Source organism: Brienomyrus brachyistius, chromosome 20, assembly GCF_023856365.1.
Source record: "Brienomyrus brachyistius isolate T26 chromosome 20, BBRACH_0.4, whole genome shotgun sequence".
Lineage (NCBI taxonomy): Eukaryota > Metazoa > Chordata > Actinopteri > Osteoglossiformes > Mormyridae > Brienomyrus > Brienomyrus brachyistius.
Genome location: NC_064552.1, coordinates 15,806,080 through 15,829,218, shown reverse-complemented (window position 1 = coordinate 15,829,218; position 23,139 = coordinate 15,806,080). Strand labels below are relative to the sequence as shown.

The 23,139-nt window shown below is 41.0% G+C and overlaps 2 protein-coding genes across 2 annotated transcripts; both read left to right on the top strand.

Annotated features, from left to right (window-relative positions):
• Window positions 1–3,041: 3,041 nt before the first annotated feature.
• ifngr1 (interferon gamma receptor 1) lies at window positions 3,042–14,087 on the top strand. Its single transcript, XM_048988318.1, has 8 exons — window positions 3,042–3,059; window positions 3,941–4,019; window positions 7,753–7,873; window positions 8,023–8,201; window positions 9,027–9,205; window positions 10,372–10,534; window positions 10,854–10,987; window positions 11,990–14,087. Exons 1-8 carry the CDS (start codon window positions 3,042–3,044, stop codon window positions 12,356–12,358), a joined length of 1,242 nt encoding a protein of 413 aa, XP_048844275.1. The 3' UTR covers window positions 12,359–14,087.
• A 6,422-nt stretch (window positions 14,088–20,509) lies between these two features.
• Window positions 20,510–22,419, top strand: si:ch211-132e22.4 (proteinase-activated receptor 2). Its single transcript, XM_048986944.1, has 2 exons — window positions 20,510–20,667; window positions 21,104–22,419. Exon 2 carries the CDS (start codon window positions 21,259–21,261, stop codon window positions 22,165–22,167), a length of 909 nt encoding a protein of 302 aa, XP_048842901.1. The 5' UTR covers window positions 20,510–20,667; window positions 21,104–21,258; the 3' UTR covers window positions 22,168–22,419.
• The last annotated feature ends 720 nt before the right edge of the window (window positions 22,420–23,139 follow it).

Here is a 23,139-nt window from a genome sequence, read left to right as displayed (position 1 = left end):
TGTGTGCGCGCCCTGTAATGCGTTGGATTCCTGAACTTGCCTTGTTCCGCATGCATCCTGAAACAGGCTCCAGGCAACCCTCTAATGGTTATGCATTTGAAGATGGGTGAACTTCCATACAGTACTTATTCTTCCGGAATTTCCTATCAATCACCTAGTTTTTCCTGAGCTGATGAGTTCAGTGGAAAAATCAAGGACTAAAATAAGCTGAGGTTTTGTCAGGATCAGTCCCTTCCATGTGCTGTTATTTTTTGTATTGCTGGTCATTCTGTTCTTTCCTCAGTGTTTACCTAGGCTGAGCATCTTAATTTTTATTGCTTTCCCCTGCTCCATAGGCTGCCTCGTGGCTATATGAACAATTAACAAGTACTGGCACAAGAAAGCAGGCAACAGGTGGAACTAATAACAGATGATCACTGAACTAAGAAGCTAAACAAATTCAGAAACAATCTTGACACTAGAAAACTAAAGCAAAGTAGAATAATTACAGAATCACAAAGGCAAAAACACGAGGAGGGCAAACCATGGAAAGAAAGAAAGACTTGGGAACAAACTCATGCTAAACACTAAAAAACAAAAACTCAAATTAAAACAGGTGAGTTTAGTATTAAGCCAGCCTTGAACCCACAACCAGCAGATTTAGCCTGAGCCGCACACACAGTATGTATGTGGCCATTAGGGACACCAGAGAAACGCAGAAGGGTTAGACATGGATAAGGCAGATGGTGCAACCACAATCATTATTACTACTAATGCATCAATTTTCTGAAACCACTTATCCTATTTAGAGTCACAGGGGTCCAGATCCTATCCCAGAGGCTACAGGAGCAAGGTGGGGAACAACCCAGGATAGGACACCAACCCATAGCAGGGCACACTCACACGCCATTCACTCACACATGCACACCTATGAGCAATTTGAACCCTGGTCCCAGTCCACTGCGCCACTGTGCCACCCCTTACTACTAATCATAAATGCATAAAACACATAGGAGTTAACAATGTCTGATGAAGTAGAGACACTGAAATGTTATAAAATGTTATGACGGTTTTCATTTTGAAATAATTCATTTGTACTCTTTTATTTCATCCAAGGATGATTGTTTGTTATGGACTTTAGTGCTTACCTTAGTAGTTTTTCATATTTATTCTTATGAATGTACTCCTAGTACAAAATTGTTTGTATTTATACTGTAACGTTACAGTATACAATAAAGTTCTATAAAAAAAAAATGTGATTACAACAAGTGTAATTGGTTGTTCTTGTACGAAAGGCATGGCCATGGATGGACAGGTTTTCTGAGTGGACAGTGCCGTGTTTATATCTGTGATCTAATCTGGTTTACATTGAATAAAACCGCTCTGAGCAGGTTTGAGTTTACAGATTGGTTGCTAGGACAATCAAGCTAATAAGAGCTTCGAAGAATAATATAATAAAGGGCCTGGAACAAACAGGATCTTGGAAGATGAAAACTAATGGAACCATAAGCCTTATGCTATAAATATGAATATGTGGGAAATATCCTAAATCCTATGAATAAGTCCTGACAAGAATCTGGAGCACAAAGGTATTTCGTCTAACATCAAATTTCCTCTGAAAGGCAAGATCCTCATGACATGGGGAATGAGGGGACAAAATGTGGTCGTTCATTAATTCTTAACAGGGTCTTGTCTTTTTTCCTGTGTATTTCATTTTGGGTTTATGGGTCATTATTGTTCATGGTATATCTTAGATTTTTACGCTATTCAGTGCTTGTGTGTTTTAGAGATGCACTAGAACAAAACTGGTATGTTCATCTTGCCGATCCATTTGTTAAATGAACTTTGGCACAGAAATGATTGCATAATCTGTTGTTAACTAGAAAGACAAGATTCTTTATGTGACGCACCTTCAAAAGGGAGGCATAGCTGCCAACCATACATCACACTAGGGCAGATCACCGTAACATCCACACACACAGAGCAGACAAATACTAATATCAAAGACCTAATAAGAAGTAGGGGCATCTTGCTGTCATAGAAGTACTGTATTGTAGGATACTGAGCCATTTTTCATCAAGAAAAGCCTCCATTTGTTTGATGGATGGAAATGTACTTTGTACATGAACTTCCCATAGACATCTGCGAGTGTTTCAGTCTGCTAATTGTATGTTGGATTCTGCCAAAGCTGCCATTTGTCAGCAATTCTGTTCATAACCTTTATAGACAGAATTTCTAGGCATAACTAAGGGGCAGAGGGGGGCCTGAGATCAGGATCAGCACCTCCAAGTCTGAGGCGATGTTTCTGACCGGAAAAGGCTACATCGCCCCCTTCAGGTTGGGGATGCATTACTGCCTCAAGTGAAGGAGTTTAAGTATCTTTGGGTCTTGTACACGAGACATAGAAGACGGGAGCGGGAGATCAACAGGCAGATTGGTGGAGAAGGGACTAGCGTAAGGGAGGTCTGGGCATCCATGGTTCGACTGCTGCTCCCTTGACCTAGCTGTGGATAGGTCAGGTGAGGTTGGGGAGCATGCACTGATGCAGCGTGTTGCCGTACCACCACATGGCAAAGCTCATCGGGATCCCGACTAGCAACCCCCAGGCAGACACGTGGTCCAGTCCCAGAAATGACCTTCCATTTGCCACAGGTGAACCAGGTGCTAAGTGAGGATCCTGTGAGCCGGATCACCCTCAGGGAAACACGCCACATGGCCGTAGTGTTGTATCTAACATTCCTTCACAATGCAGGTATTGTCCCTCATTTGAGACTCCTCTAGCTACTGCTCATTTGAAGCAAAGTCAAACCAGCAGTACCCAAGGATTCGGACACAGTACCGAAGAAGTCCAGTCTTTGTCTCAGCTCACTGGAGAGCGGCCATGTCTCGCAGCTTTACAGTAAGATACTATAGGAAGCAGCAGGACTCTAAAGACTTGGACCCTCGTGCTTTTCGATATCTTCGTCCAAAGATATTGTGGACGGCACACCCTCCTGTCCAGAGACCTTATGATTTCCCGTACTCACCCAATCCGTCTGCTGATAGGAAGAATCACTAGAGCCATGAATGTTGCTGCCAAGGTGAGTAAATCTCTCGACAATATTAACATTCTCCCTGTAGACAGAAACACTACAGATGGCCATGCCTAAGACGTCATTAAAGGCCTGGATCTCGGTCTTTATCCAGGACACTCACAATTCACAATGGAGAAGTTCTACCACGGATCCCTGGGGCTACCGCTGATTCACCGCCCGTGCAATCTCAGTGAAACTGGGTGATTCACAGCTGATTGGAGGATCAGCCTCAAGAACTGTAGACCCAGAGATGAAACATCTGGTTCTGGGAACACTGGCAACACCAACACAACTTTCGGCAACCTTCAGAGACTTATCACGGAAGGTCTCCCACATCACATTAGAGTCAGCGGTCACACCCAGGTCTGCAAGTTCCTCAGACAAACTATATGCAAACTCATCAGAAAAAGCTTGATCTTGGAGTCTGGCCAAGTCCAGCCTCATTCTACTAGTAGGTGGTAGCCTCCTGGATCTAAGCTGAATCTTCAGAGTAGCAACATCAAGTCTGTGGTCTGAATTCACAAACTGGGCACTTCTGTTAACTCCAGCCTCCAGCTTCTACCCACGAAGATGTGATCAATCTCATTTGCTGTACCACCAGAACTGGAATACCAAGTCCAACGACATGGCTCAGGGCATTGGAAGCAGAATCCAGCAAGGAACATGGAGCCACTCTCACCCTGGATTCCTGATCCACGGGAACCAACACAATCGTCATAGCCAGCGCTGTCAGTTCCAGTGATCACATTGAAGTTACCCATAAGTAGAGTGTCACCTCATGGGCACCCATCAACCACTGAGTGAAGTTGTGAGTAAAATGTCTCCCTCAACAAGACTACGTGGTTGGAGCAGTCTCATAATACTCTCACTGAAAGGAGTGACATTAGACACCATCGGGAGGAGCTGATCCATTGCAGCAACAGTTACTCCCTAAGTATGGCAGTCATCACACTGACCAGACCAAAAGTAGGTATACCCACCTACAGAGATCTGGCCATTGCCCCGTACTCCCTGCTTTGCATTCATTGCGTCCAAGATCATTCATTGCTCCAGACCCCATGTGACCCTGAATAAGAAAATAGAAAATAGACTGATGGACATTGACTTGATGTAATCTTACATATATAGGTAGAAACCAGCCATCATGAAATAAGGGTCATGAATATTGTTTTGAGATTTCGGGGGAGCTATGATGACGCAGGTCTTTCTGAGGACAGTGGGGCCCTGGTGGCCTCACACCTCCAGAGTTGGGAGTTTTAATCCCACCTCTGTTCTGTGTGTGTAGAATCTGCATGTTCTCCACATGTTATTTGCATTTCCACTGAACCCTCCATGCAGTTAGGCTAATTGGCGTCTCTCAATTCCCCTTACTGCGTGAGCATGTGTGTGTGTGAGCCTGGTAACAGACTGGCATTCCATCCAGGGTGTACCCTTGCTTTAAAACCCTGTGATGGACTGGCATCCAAAAATGCTTCATAATGGCAATATGAAAGTGTTACCAAATACTGTGTTATGTTGATTATTTCAAAGTCTGAAGTGTGATCCGAAAGTCAAATTTACATTATAACACATTTTTGAAATTGTAACTCTAGCTTATAAGAGTGATAGGTAGTTACACAGACACTAAAGATAATCATACAAAGACTTCCTGTGTATGGATGTGGGGCAAAAAGAATAAAATATAATTCCATATACCATACTATTATATCCCATTACCCAGAGGTCATTTTGTGAGACTCACAACCCACATTATTTGTGGACTAGGTCACAGAGGGGTTGCATCAATCTATTTTAATGTTTGAGGTCATTAATGTATAGCAGCAATCCTGCTTCAACTGAGCTGGCAGTTTGTACATGGCTGCAAATGCCGTTATTCTTTTCCACACTGTTCATCTTGCCCCATAAAGTCTTTTTCACTGAGGTACCTTTGAACCTCTGCTGCTTAAAAAACTTGCATATCAAAGCATTGATTGCCAATTCACTTTTAAGGCTTTCATGTGCTACTGCATGGCTTTCATTTTAATATGACTCACCTGTGCAGCCACGTTTATGACATTGTTCAAGTTACTTCAAAATTAAAGTTCTCTTTTCACGTGGTGTTCCCATCTTCCACAGTTTGTGTGTGTTTATAGATGACAGCTGCATTTTCCTTGCAATGTGGAAATCATTTGTGATTGGCACCTCCAATATATATTTATTAAACATTTTTGATATCTTTTTCTCATCTTGTTTAATAATAATTATTGCTATTCTGTGAACTGTACTGCAAAGTCTTGAAATGAAGCTTTACTTGCCAATAGAATAGAATACAATGACTTTATTGTCATTGCACATTTTTTGCGCAACAATATTCGCAGAGCAGTCCCGATGTGCATATATCTAGTCATCGCAACATAGGATAAATAAAAAAAACACTTAAAAAAAGAATGTCCTTTATAAATATAAATTGATGTGCATAGTTTTGGCAAGTTATTGCACAGCTATTCAGAAGTTTTTTCCAGAGCATTACACTATTACTTCATATTATGAATGAAGAGTGTCTTATTTAGTTTTAGTCTGACAGGTGTTCAGTTCGGTAATAGCTCTGGGGAAAAAAAACTCCTCTTGCTCCTGTTAGCTCGGGTCTTTAGGGTCTTGTAGCACTTCCCTGTTGGTAGCAGGGAGAAGCGGTGATGGCAGGGGTGAGTTGTGTCTCTCAGGATGTTGCAGACTCTGCAGAGGCAGCACGTCCTGAAGATGTCCTGCAGTGAGGGAAGAGGAAGTCCTGTGATCTTCTGTGTTGATGACTCTCTGTATTGCTCTCCTGTCTGCTGATATGCAGTTGTCATAGCAAGCTGTAATATGGTATATCAAAACACTCTCAACAGAGCAGCGGTAATAGGAGGAACGGCTCTGCAGCCAGGTTGGTCATCCTAAGTGTCCTTAAGGAGTATAGTCACTGCTGAGCTTTCTTGACTAGGGCAGTGGAGTTGGTTGCCCGTGTGACTTTGTCAGTGATGTGGCTTCCCAGGAAATTGTAGCTGGAAACCTTTTGGTATTCAGTAGTAGGATGTGTACTGTACACTACTCCACCAGTTCGTCTCTGTATGCTGTCTCGTCCCCACCTGATATCAGCCCCACCGCTGTTGTGTTGTGGTGGATTTGAATGTTGTATTTGTGTAATGTGTGGCGACACAGTCGTATATGAATCAGGAGTATAGAAGGGGACTCAGCACACAGCCTTGTGGCACGCCTGTGCTGAGGGTCAGACTTGGAGAAAGGTCTAACTCCCTGGGGCCTGTTGGTTAGAAAGTCCTTAATCCACATACACAGAGGATTACTGAGGCCCAGCTAAAGGGGTTTGATAACTAACCTACTGGGGACTATAGTGTTAGTACTGTGCTGTAGTCCACAAACAGCATTCCCACGTACGTCCCTCGCTGTTCAAGGTTAGTGCTGTGTGGAGAGCTCCGGTGATAACATCCTGTGTGGTATGGTTCCACCTGTAGGCATACTGATGCTGATCCAGGGTGGGAGGGAGTGTTGGATCCGATGTGCTTCAGGATCAGTTTTTCTAAGCTCTTTGTTATGACGGGAGTGAGTGTCACTTGCTGATGAAGTTGTATAGACTACTGATGTTAGACTGTTTGGGCACTGGTATGAAGGTGGTCGGTTTCAGACAGGTAGGTACCTTTGCCCGTCATTAACATTCGTGCCTGTGTTTTCTGTCCTGTGTTTCCAGAATAAACTTCGTTTACCCGAATTCACAGTGTCTGTGCTGCTTCCTTGGATGCTAGCCTTAACAGAGTACAACAAAATACCCACTTTAACAAAGATCATAGGGGAGGTGCAAAAATAGGTAATAGCGAAACACAAAATAGGTATTAGTGAAACATGTGAAGTGCATTGAAATACCCATAATTAAGGTGCATGTTGTAAAATACTGGAAAAACAAAAAGTAAAAAAAGTAAAACAACCCAATAAAACATAAATTTTGCACGGAGTAGATACAGTCCAGTGTGTTTTCCCCTCTGGTTACACATTTACTGTGTTGGTTGAATGTGTATGTGTGTGTGTGTGTGTGACATATAAATGTTTTTCCTCAGAGTGGTAGTACGTGGATCATTGCGGAAGCGAATATGCGCTTTGTTTTCTGACGTGAATAATATTGCTGTTTCATGGATTATTAGGGGTGCGTTTTGGTGGAAAATGCTTAAAATATATGCCTCATTGCGCAAGGGATTAGTCTTGGATACTTTAGTGCACAACTGGACTGAGTAAGTTCTCTGGATTCCAACAAAATGCAATTCATGTCTGCACTTTATACCAAAGATATGAAACTTAGGTTGATGGTTGCGAAAATCAACACATTTTGCATTTGTCGAGTTCTAAGGGTTAACTCAGAACCCTTCAATTTGAAGCAGATGTCGATTGTATTGAATGACAGCAGTAAAAATGCAAATGTGTAAGTCAGTTTTTGAAATTATTCGATTTTGGCAGTTAGTAGAGATGGACACTTTATGCCTGTCTCATGGGGTGCTGAGTTTACTTGTACACATCATTGTAAGATTTGTGTTTTAATCAAGGTTTCTTCTTTAGAGAAAGTTAAAAATCAAAAGCCTCTGGCTAAATACTGACTTTTATTTTAGCTCTTTGACTGTATTTTGTTCACTCATCTGGCATTCAAATGGACTGCAAAAATTACCCTTTTTTCTTCCAGCAATTAGTCCTCCGTTCAATTTGACCGTGAACTGCCGCAACTTCACAGTCACTGCACACTGGAAACACGTGGAGCCCTCCCCAGGGACACAATTCAAAGTGAAAATTAACAGGGAAATAGAGTGAGTTTACACTTGTCGTCTACACTGTCAACTGTTTTATTCTCATTCTGCATAAACGATTTCCATTAGCATGTGACAAAATAACGTGAACGTCAGTAAAGCGTCAGCGTTTACCGGTTCAGTACCTTGTGATACTCTTTAAATGGCAGGCATGGAGACCCTGACATAATTAACACAACGCACCATCACTGTGACGTCTCCTCCTTGATCACCTCGGTGGAGAATAGCTACTACCTGGAAGTAAATGCCACAAATGGAACTGAGGAGTCTGCTGCTGAGAAATCCGAGACGTTTAGCTTCGATAAGTATATGCCATCGCAGGTGAAGTGTAAGTGTCATAAGTTATTTCTCCTGCCAAATAAAACCTCTTTGTGCTGTACAGCTTATTTGAATCCTGTGAACAGACGATTGATAAGACATAATGACTAACAGCATTTTGAAAACTGTAATAATTAGCAGCAGCCATTTGTGATGCAAACATGCTTGGTGAATGAATGAATTAATTAATGTAACATGTGTCTGTGTCTCTGTGTTTTGACTATATGATAAATGCATATAATAATTTTTTTTTCTTTTTTACTTCTTTCTTGAAATCTATATACACTTAAGATTTGGGGGGGATATATTAGTTTTTGTAAAAGGAAGTTACCCCCAGGCCAGTCTGGGTGAGAGGGACCATGTTAACGCTATCAGCTCTTAATGCAACTTTCAGGCCTGAAGCAAAGCACAGAAACAAACAGTTTCTTTGCCTGTAATGATCTAAGCACACTCTATCAAAGGTATCACAAAACAATTAAAACAGCAATAAGGTATTTGCATCAATGTAGGAAAGTAAAGTCACGGCATCAAAGGAAAGTCACAGCATCACAGTAAATCCTTCTTATTTAAAGTTCATTAGACGTTCCTCTGGAGGGTGTCAAATGTAGATGTTGACTCACCAAACTTTGAAGTCAAACCCGTCTAGCAAGATTCATGGTTATTAGTAGTGAGGTGTGAATTTGTTTGAATTTGAATGCACCTTCAGCAGGATTGTTCAAAATGCTTTTGCAGAATAATTAATTCAGATCTTTCGGTGTTTTAGCCTGCAATTCAACATCTTGAATTGAACTGAAGCTTGCTTGTGAAGTACACATCACATTTATTTTTGTGTCAGGTGTGTTGGATTTCCCTGCTGTCAAGCTCTCCGTTAAGGGTGGGAAGATCATGGTGCATTTCGTGCATCCGCTTCAGCTTTACAAAACAGCATCTGTCCTGCAGCATCTGAAGAAGACAGCGCCTGCAGAATACAACAAGCATAAACAGTTTGTGTATGACGTTGCCGTAAGCGGCGAGGTAATGTAACCGCATGAGAACATACTGTATATATACTGTATGTTACATATATACTGTTATAGTACCTAAGTGAAATTATTAATACATAGAAATAGCTATAGACATAGCTTATTAATGCATTGTCTGTTTAGTGAGGGTAGCTCAGGTGGTAACCCTATTGCATCAGATGGTCAAGGTTAAGGGTCTGAGTCCCACCCCTTCTCTGTGCCCACTTTGCATGCTGCTCTTGTGTCCATGTGCTGTAGTTTCTACCCAAAGTCCAAGAATGGGTGGCTAGTTGAGCATCTCTCTATATTACCTATAGTGTGTGTGTGTGTATGGGGGTCATGTATATATTACATTGTGGGGACTAAATTTTCCCTCAATGTGATAAAAACCTGTTATTTTGACATTGTGGGGACCATTATTTTTTCAGTCCCCACAAGGGGAAACTCAGTTTTATAAAAATCTGTGACTGCAATCAAAAAACTAAAAATCAAAAGTGTTGTTTTTTGTTTGGTGACTTATGGTTATGGTTGGGTTAGGGGATTACGTTTGTCAACACAAATGTGTGTGTGCCTGTGTGAGTGAACCTGCATGAAATTGCCCCCCCATATGTTTCAGATTTTAACCAAACCAGTCTCAATCATTTGTGATGTTGAAATCTTTGTTTGTGTTGCTTTCATTTTTTAAATATTTGTTTACATGGTAGCATTATGACTGTGAGTCCACTGTCCAGATTCCATCCCCCTGTAACGTGTCGCTCAGCTGTTTAACCAATGATGCAGGTTCAGGTTTCAAGTTCATCCTTACTGCTGCTGCAAGCATTCACACCAACAAAATACGTTTACAAATGTTTTCAAAACATGTTTTTAATTATTAAATCATTAACTTTTAGCTTGGTAGTATAACTGACATGTCAATGTAGTTTCTGCACACTCTGGAGTAGTAGCTTCTACTGAATAATGAGGTGATTCGATGGTTAAGTAAAATAATTAAGCCATTTATCTTGACAATGAAAATCTGGGTGCATTTTGATGTTCTAGAAATTGTTATCCAGGTGTAACACCTTATATTGCTGTTTGTACACTGATAACTGGATATTAATCTATATAGATGTTTTTTTGTGTTTTCTCAAGTCTGCTGTAGTGTAACATATGGATATATCTGGATATATTTCACTACAGAGTACATTTCTTTTTAAATGCATGGTGTCAGAGAACAAATGCCATGCAATCATCCCAATAACAAAGAAGAAAGAGATGTACTGTGTCACCCTGAATGGACTGCTCAAGAATACTGTAGTCAGAAGTTCAGAGTCAATATGTGGCCACGAGGAACCCGAGTACGGTAAGAATTAGTGTTTATATATGTTACCTATCCTAGGGGGTATGCCACAAAGCAGGATTTATTCCTTAGCCAGATAACTTAAGCCAAATGTGAGGAAGGCTCAATAGGAATGCTACTTACCTCTCTTCTAGTTAGACAGTTTCCACGTTTTTCTTAAATTATATATATATATACTATATACAATGCGTAGGCTAAGGATATTTCATCAGATGTTCTTGTTCAGTCATAGTGGCATCTCAAACTGACAGCTTAATCATTAATCCTTTGTCTAATAATGTTTCTCTTGGCTATAATGCCATCCACTGGTCTGGTTTTACAGGCTATTACAGGTGGCATCTCCTCTTGTTGTTGGTTCCTTTGGTTCTTGCTGTATTCATCATGACTGGGATAACAATGTTCAAAAAAGTGAACAAAACTACATCAAATCTGAAATTTGAAGAGCTGAAAATTTTTGTAAGTATCTTTGGCAATTATGAAACTGATTTAAGCTTCAAGGAATGTGCTATCATGACCCACCCAAACCCCTTAACCCTAACCATGCTAATGTAGGTATATTAATATTGGTGATTTGAAGTCCATTTCTTATGTTAAAATCAACTTTTTCTGTCGACTGAAAAAAAAACAACGTTTGCGATGTCATAATGGTCACCCTAGTGGCCAGGCAGTGTGAGGCCTACAGGTTCACACTTTGTAGAAAACAAGGTGAGCGACTAGGAGTAGACTATGATCAGAAGAATGCTGAAACTGCCAAACCAGATCAGTGGGTATTTTATCTTCCTGAAACATAACAGCGTTAAGGAATTTACTGTAACAGAACAGTAGTGATGAAGTCAAGAAGAGAGAAGTTTGACCAGATGAGATTGTAATAGATGCATAGCTTTGTAGTAATTCATCTGTTAGGCTTATTTTAGTTCCTGGTTAGGCTAGTTATATGCCTGTGTGGATTATTGGTACTAATTGATGGGGCACAAATACCTAATAGTAACTCTGTTACTACTGAAATGCAAATCATGAACAAATACATTCACTACTTCAGATAAAAGATGTCATGGATCATTTGTGATGAACAAACATTGGATCAGTATTTAACTTATACATAATACATTATTTGTTCCTTCAGTAGTTCACAGTGGTTTGCAGAATTAACAGATTTAGTAACAAATATTGCACCTGCTTGGGATAAAAGATGCATCATTATTCATTAATGACAATAACAAACATGAGATCAGTATGTAAGTAAGAATTAGTTTATGGTTAATTAATATGTAAGTAATAGCATAATATTATATTATTTGTGTCCCCTCAAGTAAAGTGTTATTGGATTATCTATTTATGTCTAAGTCTTACTTCTTTTTTGAATGTCTTGTTTGAAACAGACATCTACAGTATAATGAAATAGTTTCAGTACAGTTCAATTGATTTCCGAATGTGATCATAAATGCATTGTGTCTACAGGCCTTTGTTCTGTCAAACCGAAGGCCTGAGTGCAACATAATACAACTGGAGAGGGTGTCAGTGCAGAAAGTTCAGTCTGTAGAGCCCTGCATCAGCTCCCCAGAGGAAACGCACAGTGGCCAACTGCATACCACTGTCATGTCCCGGAATGGCTGCTTCAAAATCGGCCCAGGCCAAATGACCGGGAGTGCAAAATCAGCGGATGCACACAGCCTTCTTGATGACTCGGACATGGACAGTGGTCAGCAGAGTGAATCGAGTAACTGCCAGTCGGAAATGGACGAGTGTGGGTATGACAGGCCCCACCTGCTTGATTTTGAAATGAGCCCGGGGGACATGGTCACTGGTTACGGCTGCTCTGAAATGTGAACATGTTGCTTTGTGAGCATCTGCTAGGCTGGAATCCGTGATGTTCAGCCTTCTGAAGTTGCACACTCCACCTGATGCCTTTGGCGTAAGTTTAACCCTTAACTATGCACTTAACTATGTGAAAAATGTGAATGACCCCAGATCTATGTAATTCGACAGATCTGAGGTTCATACTGATATACTGTATGCCATTAAGCACCTGTAATTTTAGGAGTGAGATTACGTGGTATCCATGGCAATTCTAGGTTGTGAACGTATGTCAGGGAGGGGGGTCAGTGGGGACTCCCATGAAGAAATTTGGAACATGACCTCAAAATCCCCCCCCCCCCCCCCCCCCGACTATAATATTTATTGATAAAATGCTAAAATTTATCCAAAAAAATTGATGGATGCCTGAAATTCCCCATAAACGGTGTGCAAAGCCGTCTGTAGCATTATTTCATATGCAAGCTGCTGAGCGTGAGTCTTACCTTGGCACTGCACATGCCAGCCAGGGCATTCCCCACCTTCCAGGCTCCATGCAAACATGGGAAATGAGTAGAGTTATGGTATTATATTTTAAAAAGTGAACACCCTTTTTAAGCGTGCTGTAGGACAGATAATGATGTTTTTAAATACGGTTTACATTTGATGTGCGTACATCATCTGGTGATGAATAAACTGCTGTCTGACCTCTTGGTGGAATTTCCGTTAAGGTGAAAACACTTAAAAAGTACTTAAAAAGTACTCTTCCACTGATATTATCAATGTTTATACATGTATTCCTATATATTGTGTTTATGTAAGTATCATTTTCTATTGTAGTTTATTTCAGACAATAAACATTGAATGTTGATCTCTATATCTAACTCAGGACAGTTGCAGTCAATGCAGTGAAGCTCCTACATTTGGTACCTGTTGGAAAACCCACTGATAGAGGAGATCTGTCTCCTACTGGAGGAGAGGATGGGAAGCAGGGCTTCCTGTATTATAGCTGGCCATAGTACAGTACTGTGCAAAAGTCTTAGGCAGACAAAAGAAATGTTTGAAGCTGTTTATCTGTGTAGTAAGTGCACATTTGCTCAGAACAAAAAAAACACAACATATGAAAATAAAGAGTACGACAATAAAAACTAGAATTTTATGTGTTCTAAGTTACTGAAATGTAGTTGGATGGCTAGATGAACACCGCTTCAGTTCCCAAACCTCTCCTCGGGGGCACCTCAGCCATTCCATGAATTTATTAAATTTCACCACCAGCTCATTTAATTAACATTTTTAATTGATTAGGAAAAGTCGATGAGATTTTGATTAGCTATGCAAGGTGTCAAAAAACATATGGCTGTATTGGTTGGCTGCTGCAAATTCTGGGGTGAAGTTTTGAAATGGCTAAGCTGACACACTTTGAAAGGCATAGTTTTCCACACACATGAATATCATGTAAACATCCTTTTCTTTGGCTGCCTCCGACTTCTTCACAGTACTGTAAGTTAGTGATCAAGCTGAACTGGCATGTAATGTGGGTGTCATTGTGTATGTGTGCATGTGTCTGCTTTCTGGGATAGTCTCACAGATAATGTATGTAATGGGAGAGGAAAAATTTAAGGAGCTCATGTTATTTGTTTTAACAGGAAGATATCTGGTTGCTTATAAATTGTTTGTTTTGTACTTGAATTGAATTTCTGCTGTTTACTTGAATTTGAGAAATTTACATAATCACATCAGTCAGTAAAGCATTGTTTAACTAAAACTATTGGTGTCTGTTTAATTTTTGACCATATAAAATGATATTGCCTGATATCCATCCATCCATCCATTTTCCAAATCGCTTATCCTACTGGGTCGCAGGGGGTCCAGAGCCTATCCCGGAAGCAATGGGCAGGAGGCAGGGAACAACCCAGGATGGGGGGCCAACCCATCGCAAGGCACACTCACACACCATTCACTCACACATGCACTCTGACGGGCAATTTAGCGAGTCCAGTTAGCCTCAGCATCTCTTTGGACAGTGGGGGGGAAACCAGAGTACCCAGAGGAAACCCCACGACGACATGGGGAGAACATGCAAACTCCACACACATGTGACCCAGGCAGAGACTCGAACCTGGGTCCCAGAGGCGTGAGGCAACAGTGCTAACCACTGCACTACCATGCCGCCCCCTTTCCTAATATCAGGTTTGGTAATTTTTATCTCTGTATTGACATTGAAGACTAAATTCTCATATTGGTTGGGATTATTGCTTCCTAAGGATCTCCATCCCATCCACTTTGTTGTTGTTACTGCTGTTTATGTGTAATTTTTATAATGTAATTTTATTCATTTATTTTATCAGTTAGTATATCTCTGTAAAGCTGACCTGAATGTAGCGCAGCTTTAAAAATCTTTTGCTTATCAAATCAATTTCATAGTATTTTGCTGAAACATAAAAACAATTTGACAAGTGAGGCCTTGTCAACTGTAATAATGTCATAATCTGCCTTATATTGCTGGGATTCTGCAATGGATAGTGGAATAGATGGATTTTAATAGATAATTCATTAGGCTCTTTCATTCCAAAGGAACTAGCATCTTTTTTTCCAGAACCAGGGACTATTGTCGTGTTCACGCCACAGGAACCCGGCCTGATTGTAGTTTGTTGCTCCAATCACTGAGCTGGAAGACACCCACTCTGCACAGTGAATCTTGGGCTATGTTGGGCTGTGAAGGATCCATTAGGTGGATCCCACATGAATCTGCAAAGGAAGGATGCATTTCTAAACAGCATTTGAAGAAGCCCTTGAAATGGGACAGCTTTGTCACACTGCTGACGCATTCGGTCTCGATGGATACGGCCCCTAAATTTCAACACAGCCTGAGTCTTTTCTGTCACTCACACACCATTCACTCACACATGCACACCTACGGGCAATTTAGCAACTCCAATTAGCCTCAGCGTGTTTTTGGGCTGTGAAGGGAAACCGGAGTCGTATGAAAACATGTGAAGTTTAATGTATGAGGTTTTTGCATCCGCCATGCTTATTTAGCATAAAGGTCCCAGTTCCTGTTGTGTGATGTGAAAGCGACACACAAAAGTGGCCAGGAGCTACAAAAGTTCCAGGCTGAGACAGACCCAGAGTTTGTAAAACAGGACCAGAATCCAGAACTTTGGTGTGAAAACACCTATCGATACCAAGTAGGAAATTCTGGTAGCAGAGCAGCAGATGAAACAGGCATTATCTGCCCTGTCATAGAACAGTATCCCGTTTCAGGAGTAATGCAGACTTGTGACCTGTGCTGCCTACTGTAGGACATTCTCATTCCTTCCAAAACTGCAAGTGGAACAAGCAGGGGGAAGCTCAGTACTGGATGGATGGGCGGGAGGATGGATGCATGGATATTGCAATGCATTCAGAATGCCCCCCTTCCCCAGCTCTCCATCCTCTTACAGTCTCCCTGAAGGTTTATTTCCTGCTTGCCTTCTCATACCACCTCTCTCACCCCTAGCACTATGCATGTGGCCAGAGAAATTCATGGAAGTCTGCAATGTTATAAATTCTTACTCTGTGTGCAGAGGGATGAATTTTTGTCATCAGGGGTGTCTGCCGGTCTGTTCACGTGCCGCCCAGATTTTGGGTCTAACACATTTTTTGCGTGGCGATTCACGCAAGAAAATTGACTGGGTGTTTCCAGTAGGTGGCAGAAGAAGGTGAGTAGCTGTTGCTGTGGACGCTTTTGATGGCTATGTGAGGAGGTGCAGAGGTGCCCACTTATATATAACTCATCACTGAAGGTGCAATAAGACGTTTTCCGGTGCATGAATTCTTGGAAATAAATGAGGATGAGATGAGAACTTTAGTGTTTTTGTGCATTTCTATCCTACAATACTATTTAACTGTCTAACTGTGACATCTTTAACTGTTCATAAAAGTCATTTCACTACATTGCATGCATTTGTGTTTGCTGCAGTACATCTGCCATCTGCTGGTCTAGTGGAGTATCACTGCTTCATACATGTGCTGATTATATCTCTGTCCACAGGGAAATGTAGTATGTAAACAAGAGACTGTGTGCGCAACTGTAACGACACGTGGAAAAGTGAAGTATGACTTATGCTTAATAAAATAGGGATCCAGGCTTCTAAAATGCTAGGCTAACATGCTAACTCCAAACACTAGCAAATGATTCATGTACCAGCAAACAAAACCTGTCAGGGTCAACTAATTGTGTTTCTCTGTTTTTGGTCTATGCCAGCATCTGCTATCTTTTATTATTCCTGTGCATTCTGATGGTTGTAGTCTTTCTTAATACTGTCATCCTAGTGTTTGTTTCATAGTTTTCAGTTTTGCCGTTTCCCAGTTTCCGTGTGCTTGTTAGTGTTAGTAGTTTCACCTGTTGCCTGTTGTTCCTGTGCCTTCCTTGATGGGTTGATTAGATTATGATTTACTTCTGTCTCTTGTTTGCCCTGGTTGTTCCTGTGTATTTAAGTTCCTGCCTTTGTTCAATTGTTTAGTCCATCATTGCCTGCCATGTCCTATGGTCCCAACTGTACCCATGTATGGTTCTGTTAGACGTATCTACCCCTGATTAGTTCTGTCCCCTCATGGTCCTTTTTCTGTTTTCCTCAGTGTGTTCAGTTTCTTTAATAAACCCCTTTGTGTCTCCTGTGGATTGTCACCTTTATTTCTGCCTGTGTGACACCATGACAACCTGCTTGTTTCATTTGTAACAAAATGGGAAATGGAGTCAAAGATTGGCTACTTTTCGTTCTTTAACAGTCATTTAAATATAATCTGTTATGGTTAAGGAGTGGTGCAGTGGTTAGCATTGTTGCATTATGAATCTGCCTTGTGCCCATAGCATGCATAGGACAAGCAGGTATGGAAAATTAATGAAGAGATTTGGTTATAATTATATAGGATGATTTTCAAAACACCAGTATACCATTATATGATGTACTGCTTTTAAAAAAGATTACCAGTATTCCAGTAAAATAACAGAACTAAACTGCTCATACAGGAAATTGCATTGTGTTAACTTCTCAGGATGTTACATTGTGAAAAATAACTCGAGTGTTTGTTAACTGTACATTAAAACTGCTTTTAGGGTCATTGGATTATATTTATTATAGAGCTTAATGAATGTAACTTTGGAAGTGCTTCAGTCCTTAGGTTCAATAGGTTAAGTCCTTGGTCCTGCTCTCTCTGTACACTACCTTTCACGGTCTGATCATCTAGTCACCTGGCTTCTCCTATTACTATTACACTGATGACATCCCGCTCAATCTGAATGTCCTTCCCACAGATCTACAATCGGTGCTAACCCCTAACGTTTCACATTTCTTCTGGTTACTGTTTCCAGCTCCTCCTAGTGGCCAATCCTGCTCTAGGTTATGACTCTTTTACAGTTTTATATTTTGCCTTAAACTCCTTACACCTGATCTTACTTTGCACACCTCTTGATGTTGTAAGAGCAATTTAGCTTTTGTTATTAATGTAGCAGTAGTCTTAGGGAATGAGGTCTGTGTGCATTATGTATGCTTCACTTTAGTGTCTGAATTGGAAGTGGTTTGGTTTTAGCTGCTTCTGTAGTTTGTTTTGAAGTACCTTGTTTGTCCCAATTGCGGCCCTTCCGGGTAGGTGCCTGGAACGTCTTGTCTCTCCGGCATGTTTGCCATCTTTCTCTGCTGTCGGGCGAGCTTAATAAATTCATAAATTTGGTGCCGGCACTCTCTGAGGTACGCACACCGGGGAGTGGTCAGATCTCTGCATGTGGGTACACCTACTTTTGGTCTGGTCAGTCTGATGGCTGCTATACTCAGGAAGTAGCTGTTGCAGTAGCAGATTGGCTTCTCCAGATGGTGTCTGATGTCACTCTTTTCAATGAGTGTTGTCATGGACCAGGGCAGGTTTGGGGCAACGGCGTGACATGGTGCAGGTCAGAACGGAAATACTGGACGACTCACTTGCGGTTTAGGAAACACTGGGGTTTATTAAAAAGGGAAAAACACTAGGGACACTAATAAAACAAAAGTAGACCACGAGGGGTCAAAGACAAAAGGGGAATAACAGTAACCAAATATCAAATAGACTAGGACAAAAAACAGCTAGGATCAGGCAGGCAGGCAGGCAGGCAGGCAAAATACAACAAGCTTGAGTAAACTTGAACAACTAACATTCAACAAACCAACAGTGAAATGAACAGAGGCAGGAACCTAAATACTAAGACTAACAAGACTAACACAGGGCAGGTGAGACTAATTAACATGGGTAGGGAAAACAGGCAATGGAAGAAACTAATTATAATAATACAATTAAGGGACAAGGAAAGACAGGATGGCCAGCGCCACCTGCTGGCCAAACAGGGAAGGGACACGAAATACAGAGACAAAAGAGGTGCTGACCCTGACAAGCGTATTATGAGACTCAGGCTAAGGCACTCCTTGGGTGTCTTGTCTCTTGTCTCAGTGTATCCTCCAACTGCGGTAAGTGATATCTTGTTGAGGGAGACATTTTACTTGCAACGCCACTCAGTGGTTGATGAGGTGACACTCCTCTGGTCATGGGTGACTTCAGTGCGATCACTGGCAGTGACAGGGCTGGCTGTGAGGATTGTGTCGGTTGCCATGGGTCTGGAGACCAGGGTGGGAGTGGCTTTGGGAGAAAATGAGAGGCAGCTGGAAGTGAATGACATGAGGGTAGGAATGAGAGGTATGGAAAATGAATTACAGGCATGGCTTGGTAAGGTCACATCAAGAGGAAGACAGGAGGGTCAGGTGGATTTGGTGGGCAGGACACGACACATTGGGACAGAGTGGGAGGAGGGGAGGAAATTCAGGACAAACTTCGGGAAATTACAGTACAAGTGTTCGCCAGTATGATGACATAAGCTAAATCACAGTCATGTTGTCAGTGATATGTTGCATACTCCAAATGGATCCAGATGATTGAATTATGAGATTGAATTATGAAAATGCCATGAATATGTACCATGTCATTTTGTGAAGCATAAAATAGATTCTCTTTCTCCCTCTGACCCCTTCCTTTGATTCTGTCTATCACTCACTGATGTGTGTCTTTTTCTAAGGGTCTAACCATGTATCAGCTATAATCATAACCATAAAGCACCCCCCCCCACATGCATGCACACCTGCTTACTAATGTGATGTAAAGAGCAAAGCTAGTTTTAACTTTGGAAACAAAATATTACTGTCATAATCCCCATGAATCATAACAGTTGTTTTTGGAAGGAAGACAATGTAGGAGAAAGATGTAAGTGGGTTACGTTTAATTACTTATACATCCAACAGCGCATAACTACAAACACTGCAACTTCTAACACACCCATTACTACTCAAAAGACAAGAAAATGTTATTTCCTTAATCAATCACAGCTGTAGTTAATACATACCACCATAATTCCTCAAATACAACACAAGGGCGAAGTGGGAAAAAGGCTGACAAGAGTCAGAGTCTCAAATTTCCAATTTTGCCTGAGCAATGCCACCTGCAGTGTCAATGGGAACGTTTCTATAATCAATGTCTCCCCTCCTCCTAAGGATGGGGGTCAGCGTTCTACACACACTGACTAACTAGGTGCAGTTCCCAAAATAATTAAACAGGCATCCTTGAGCAGAGCTTTCCCTCCCCATGAAGATAAGGCAGGTGTCTCATACACTGACCAGTGTCGTACAAAACATATTGAGCAGCACCTTTCCCTGTCTTCAGCAAACCCCTCCAAACCTGGGGAAACATGGTGAGCGTCCTTGAATAGGGTAAGCATTCCAGAATGAGGATTCTTCCACATAAGATAATGATACTCTGAAACCAGTCATTTGTGAAAAACAAGTTATATAAGTGATCAGAGAGGGGAAAAAAACTTTCACCTTAATACAATAATATCATAGGTCAATCATGGACGATGTATCTGAATCTCAGGATGATCAGTCCATACACGATCAGAATCAATCCACACCTCAATCACCTCATATGTATGTATGTAACAGGAGGACAATGATTAATTCTAGGCAACGTAGTCGTCCGCAAATTCGTTCTAATACAGTCAGCAAAAAAAAAACTATTTCAAGCTGTCCTAAAGTGGTCTTTTTGTGAAATGTTTCAAAAGCACTTCCTGTGCATGAGGGATGATGCCTGAGTGGTGCAAAGTGGAACTGCTAGAGGAAAAGGAAAAAGGAAGCTGATATATAAATCAGCATCTCAGTGCTCTGTGCTCCTGCATTGTAACTCACAACACTGTTCTTCATTAAATGTTCTTAGAATTATTACTGCTAGACTAATTAATTTTTGTTTCTCAAGAAAAGGAGACCATCGAAACCTAATTCACCACTTCCCAGGTAAATTTAACTAAAATCTTATAAAGATAATAATAGGTTAGCTTCCATTAAAAATAAGTTTTTAAAAGTAAACTATATACTGAAATGTACTATATATTCACCTTTACTATGTACTCAAGAGTTTTTTTGCTGTCTAAATTCAAATTTATTTTAAGTGCAGTTTTAAATTGGGCACATGGTACAATATTTGGTGATATCAGCCAGTTCTTTTTCAACAACTCTTCATAAAAATGTTAATTGTAAACCCCACATTGCTTTACTCATTCATGACAACTGTCTATTAAACTTTGAACTATTGCATTATTGAATAATTTATAGTAGAATAATTCACAATATACAGATATTTAACTCAATGTTAATATGCAGGATAGGATTTCATTCAATTGCAAAAAGGATATTCATTCTGATTTTTAATAGTCTCTGTTTTTGCTCATAGAGATCAACAACAAAAAAGGCAGCATTTATCTGAGTAAAAATAATCCATTAATACGGTCATCAAAATTCCAGAAGAGTCCATCAAGGAAGTCATAAGGATTCCATAAGAGTTCATAAGGGAGTGTTATCCGCGAAGGATTCCTGTAAGATTCCAGAATGAATGGATCCAGCTCATTGAACTTTACTGTAAAGCATGTGGAAATCTTTGAAGAAACAGTTGCATGGACAATATTATTAATTGGTCTTCCTGCAATCAGCCTGGCTTGTTATGCGTTGTACCGCTTGATCAAGGCTGATCATGTCGCCCCCCTATATGTCATCAACCTCCTCCTTTCAGATTTGGTGCAAATCATCTGCAGAATATATTTTGTTACTCAGAGGCATTTCGGATTCCAGTCTCCAGAACTTACCAAAGCTCGATTAATTTTTCTGGTCATTGTCCGTTTTGGCTTGGTTGCTAGTCTTGGCTTCATGGTGTGCATCTCCCTGGAGAGATACCTGGTGGTTGCTCATCCACTTTGGTATCGGTACCGTCGCAACCTGAAGTACACAGTGTTAACGTGTATTTTCATATGGCTGTTTTCTATGATATATGCAGTGATTGATTATAACATAGAAGAATACAGAACCTTCTTAAGTGTCCTAGCACCCCTATTCCTGCTGCCCTTTCCTTTTCTTCTCTTCTTCTACGTGAGTTCACGGAGAGCCTTAAAAAGAACTATTTCAGTTTCTGTTGCAGAAAAGAATCGTATCCTTGGTGCCTTAGCCCTGGTCTTTGGCATCTATGTTGTGCTATATCTGCCCTTTACGTTCATGGCATTTTTTCTGGTAATATCTAACATACGCACTTACACAGTGTATTGCTTTATGGCTGTTGCACGCTCCATGGTGCGTCTCAGTCCCCTTGTGGACCCCTTCCTGTACATTTTCATGAGAAAGGGAGCCAGAGACACACTGGAGGCCTTCCCCTGCTTCAGGAGGGTATTTGGATGGAGCACAACTAGATCTGATGCAGAAACTCCAAGTACACTTCCAACTGGGACTGACATGAACAGCAGTATCTAGCAAATACAGGAACCGTTGACCTGCCTTTTTAATCCTCTTCATTGTTGTAATCTAGTAGGAAACAAGCAAAAAAAAGTACCATTTTGAGATCCCTTCTATTTTAATTGTACTCCAAAGACAAAGCATTTGTCTTTAAAGTTTAGTTTTTTGTTCATTTGTTTATTATGTTTTTTTCTTTTAAAAACATTCTGCTTGACATGTGTAGGGTGTTTTGGTAGTGATGTAAATTTTCAGTCAATTTTACTTCTTCTAATAAAAAATAAAAAAGTCATTGTCCATCCTTTTCGGCTTCACTATGACATCATACCACTAACCATTGTGATAGAAAATTGAACAGAGGATATATTTTCTTAACTAGCTTGTAGATAAACTGCTTTTGGAATATATTTTTATATTATTGCAAGAACACCTGTGTCATGCCCAGCTCGTGCGATCCTCATGTGTGCCACGCCCACTGATTATCCACGTGTGCTTCCCTGATCGTACCCAGCTGTACCCTGTTGTCTTGCCTATTTCAGTCCATGTCTTGCCTTAGTTCTTGGTCCATCATTAATGTTTGTTAGCGTCAGTAGATGTCTCCTGATCTCTGTTCAATCCTGCTCCCAATTAAATCCCCGTTATCCCCGTATTTCGCCTGCCCGTCTGCCTGCCCGTGCAATCACTGGCTTTAACCGGCGATCGTAACAACCTGGGTGACAGACAGCTGACACTCATGAGACAGGCTAAATGAGAATTGAGGTTTGAGATAAGTGTTGACTTATGTTTTGGAGCAAAGTCCATCAATGAGTCCCTTATCCTTGGCCTGTGTAGGGTGGCCAAGGTCCATCAATCAGTCTGTTCTCCACACTGGCACTGAAGGATGCACACACGATGATACACAGTTTGTAGGTCCCATTTGTGATGTCACCCCTTCCATGGGACTGAACCAAGACTCCAGCTCAGATGGTGCCCACCCAGACATGTGGAAAAGCA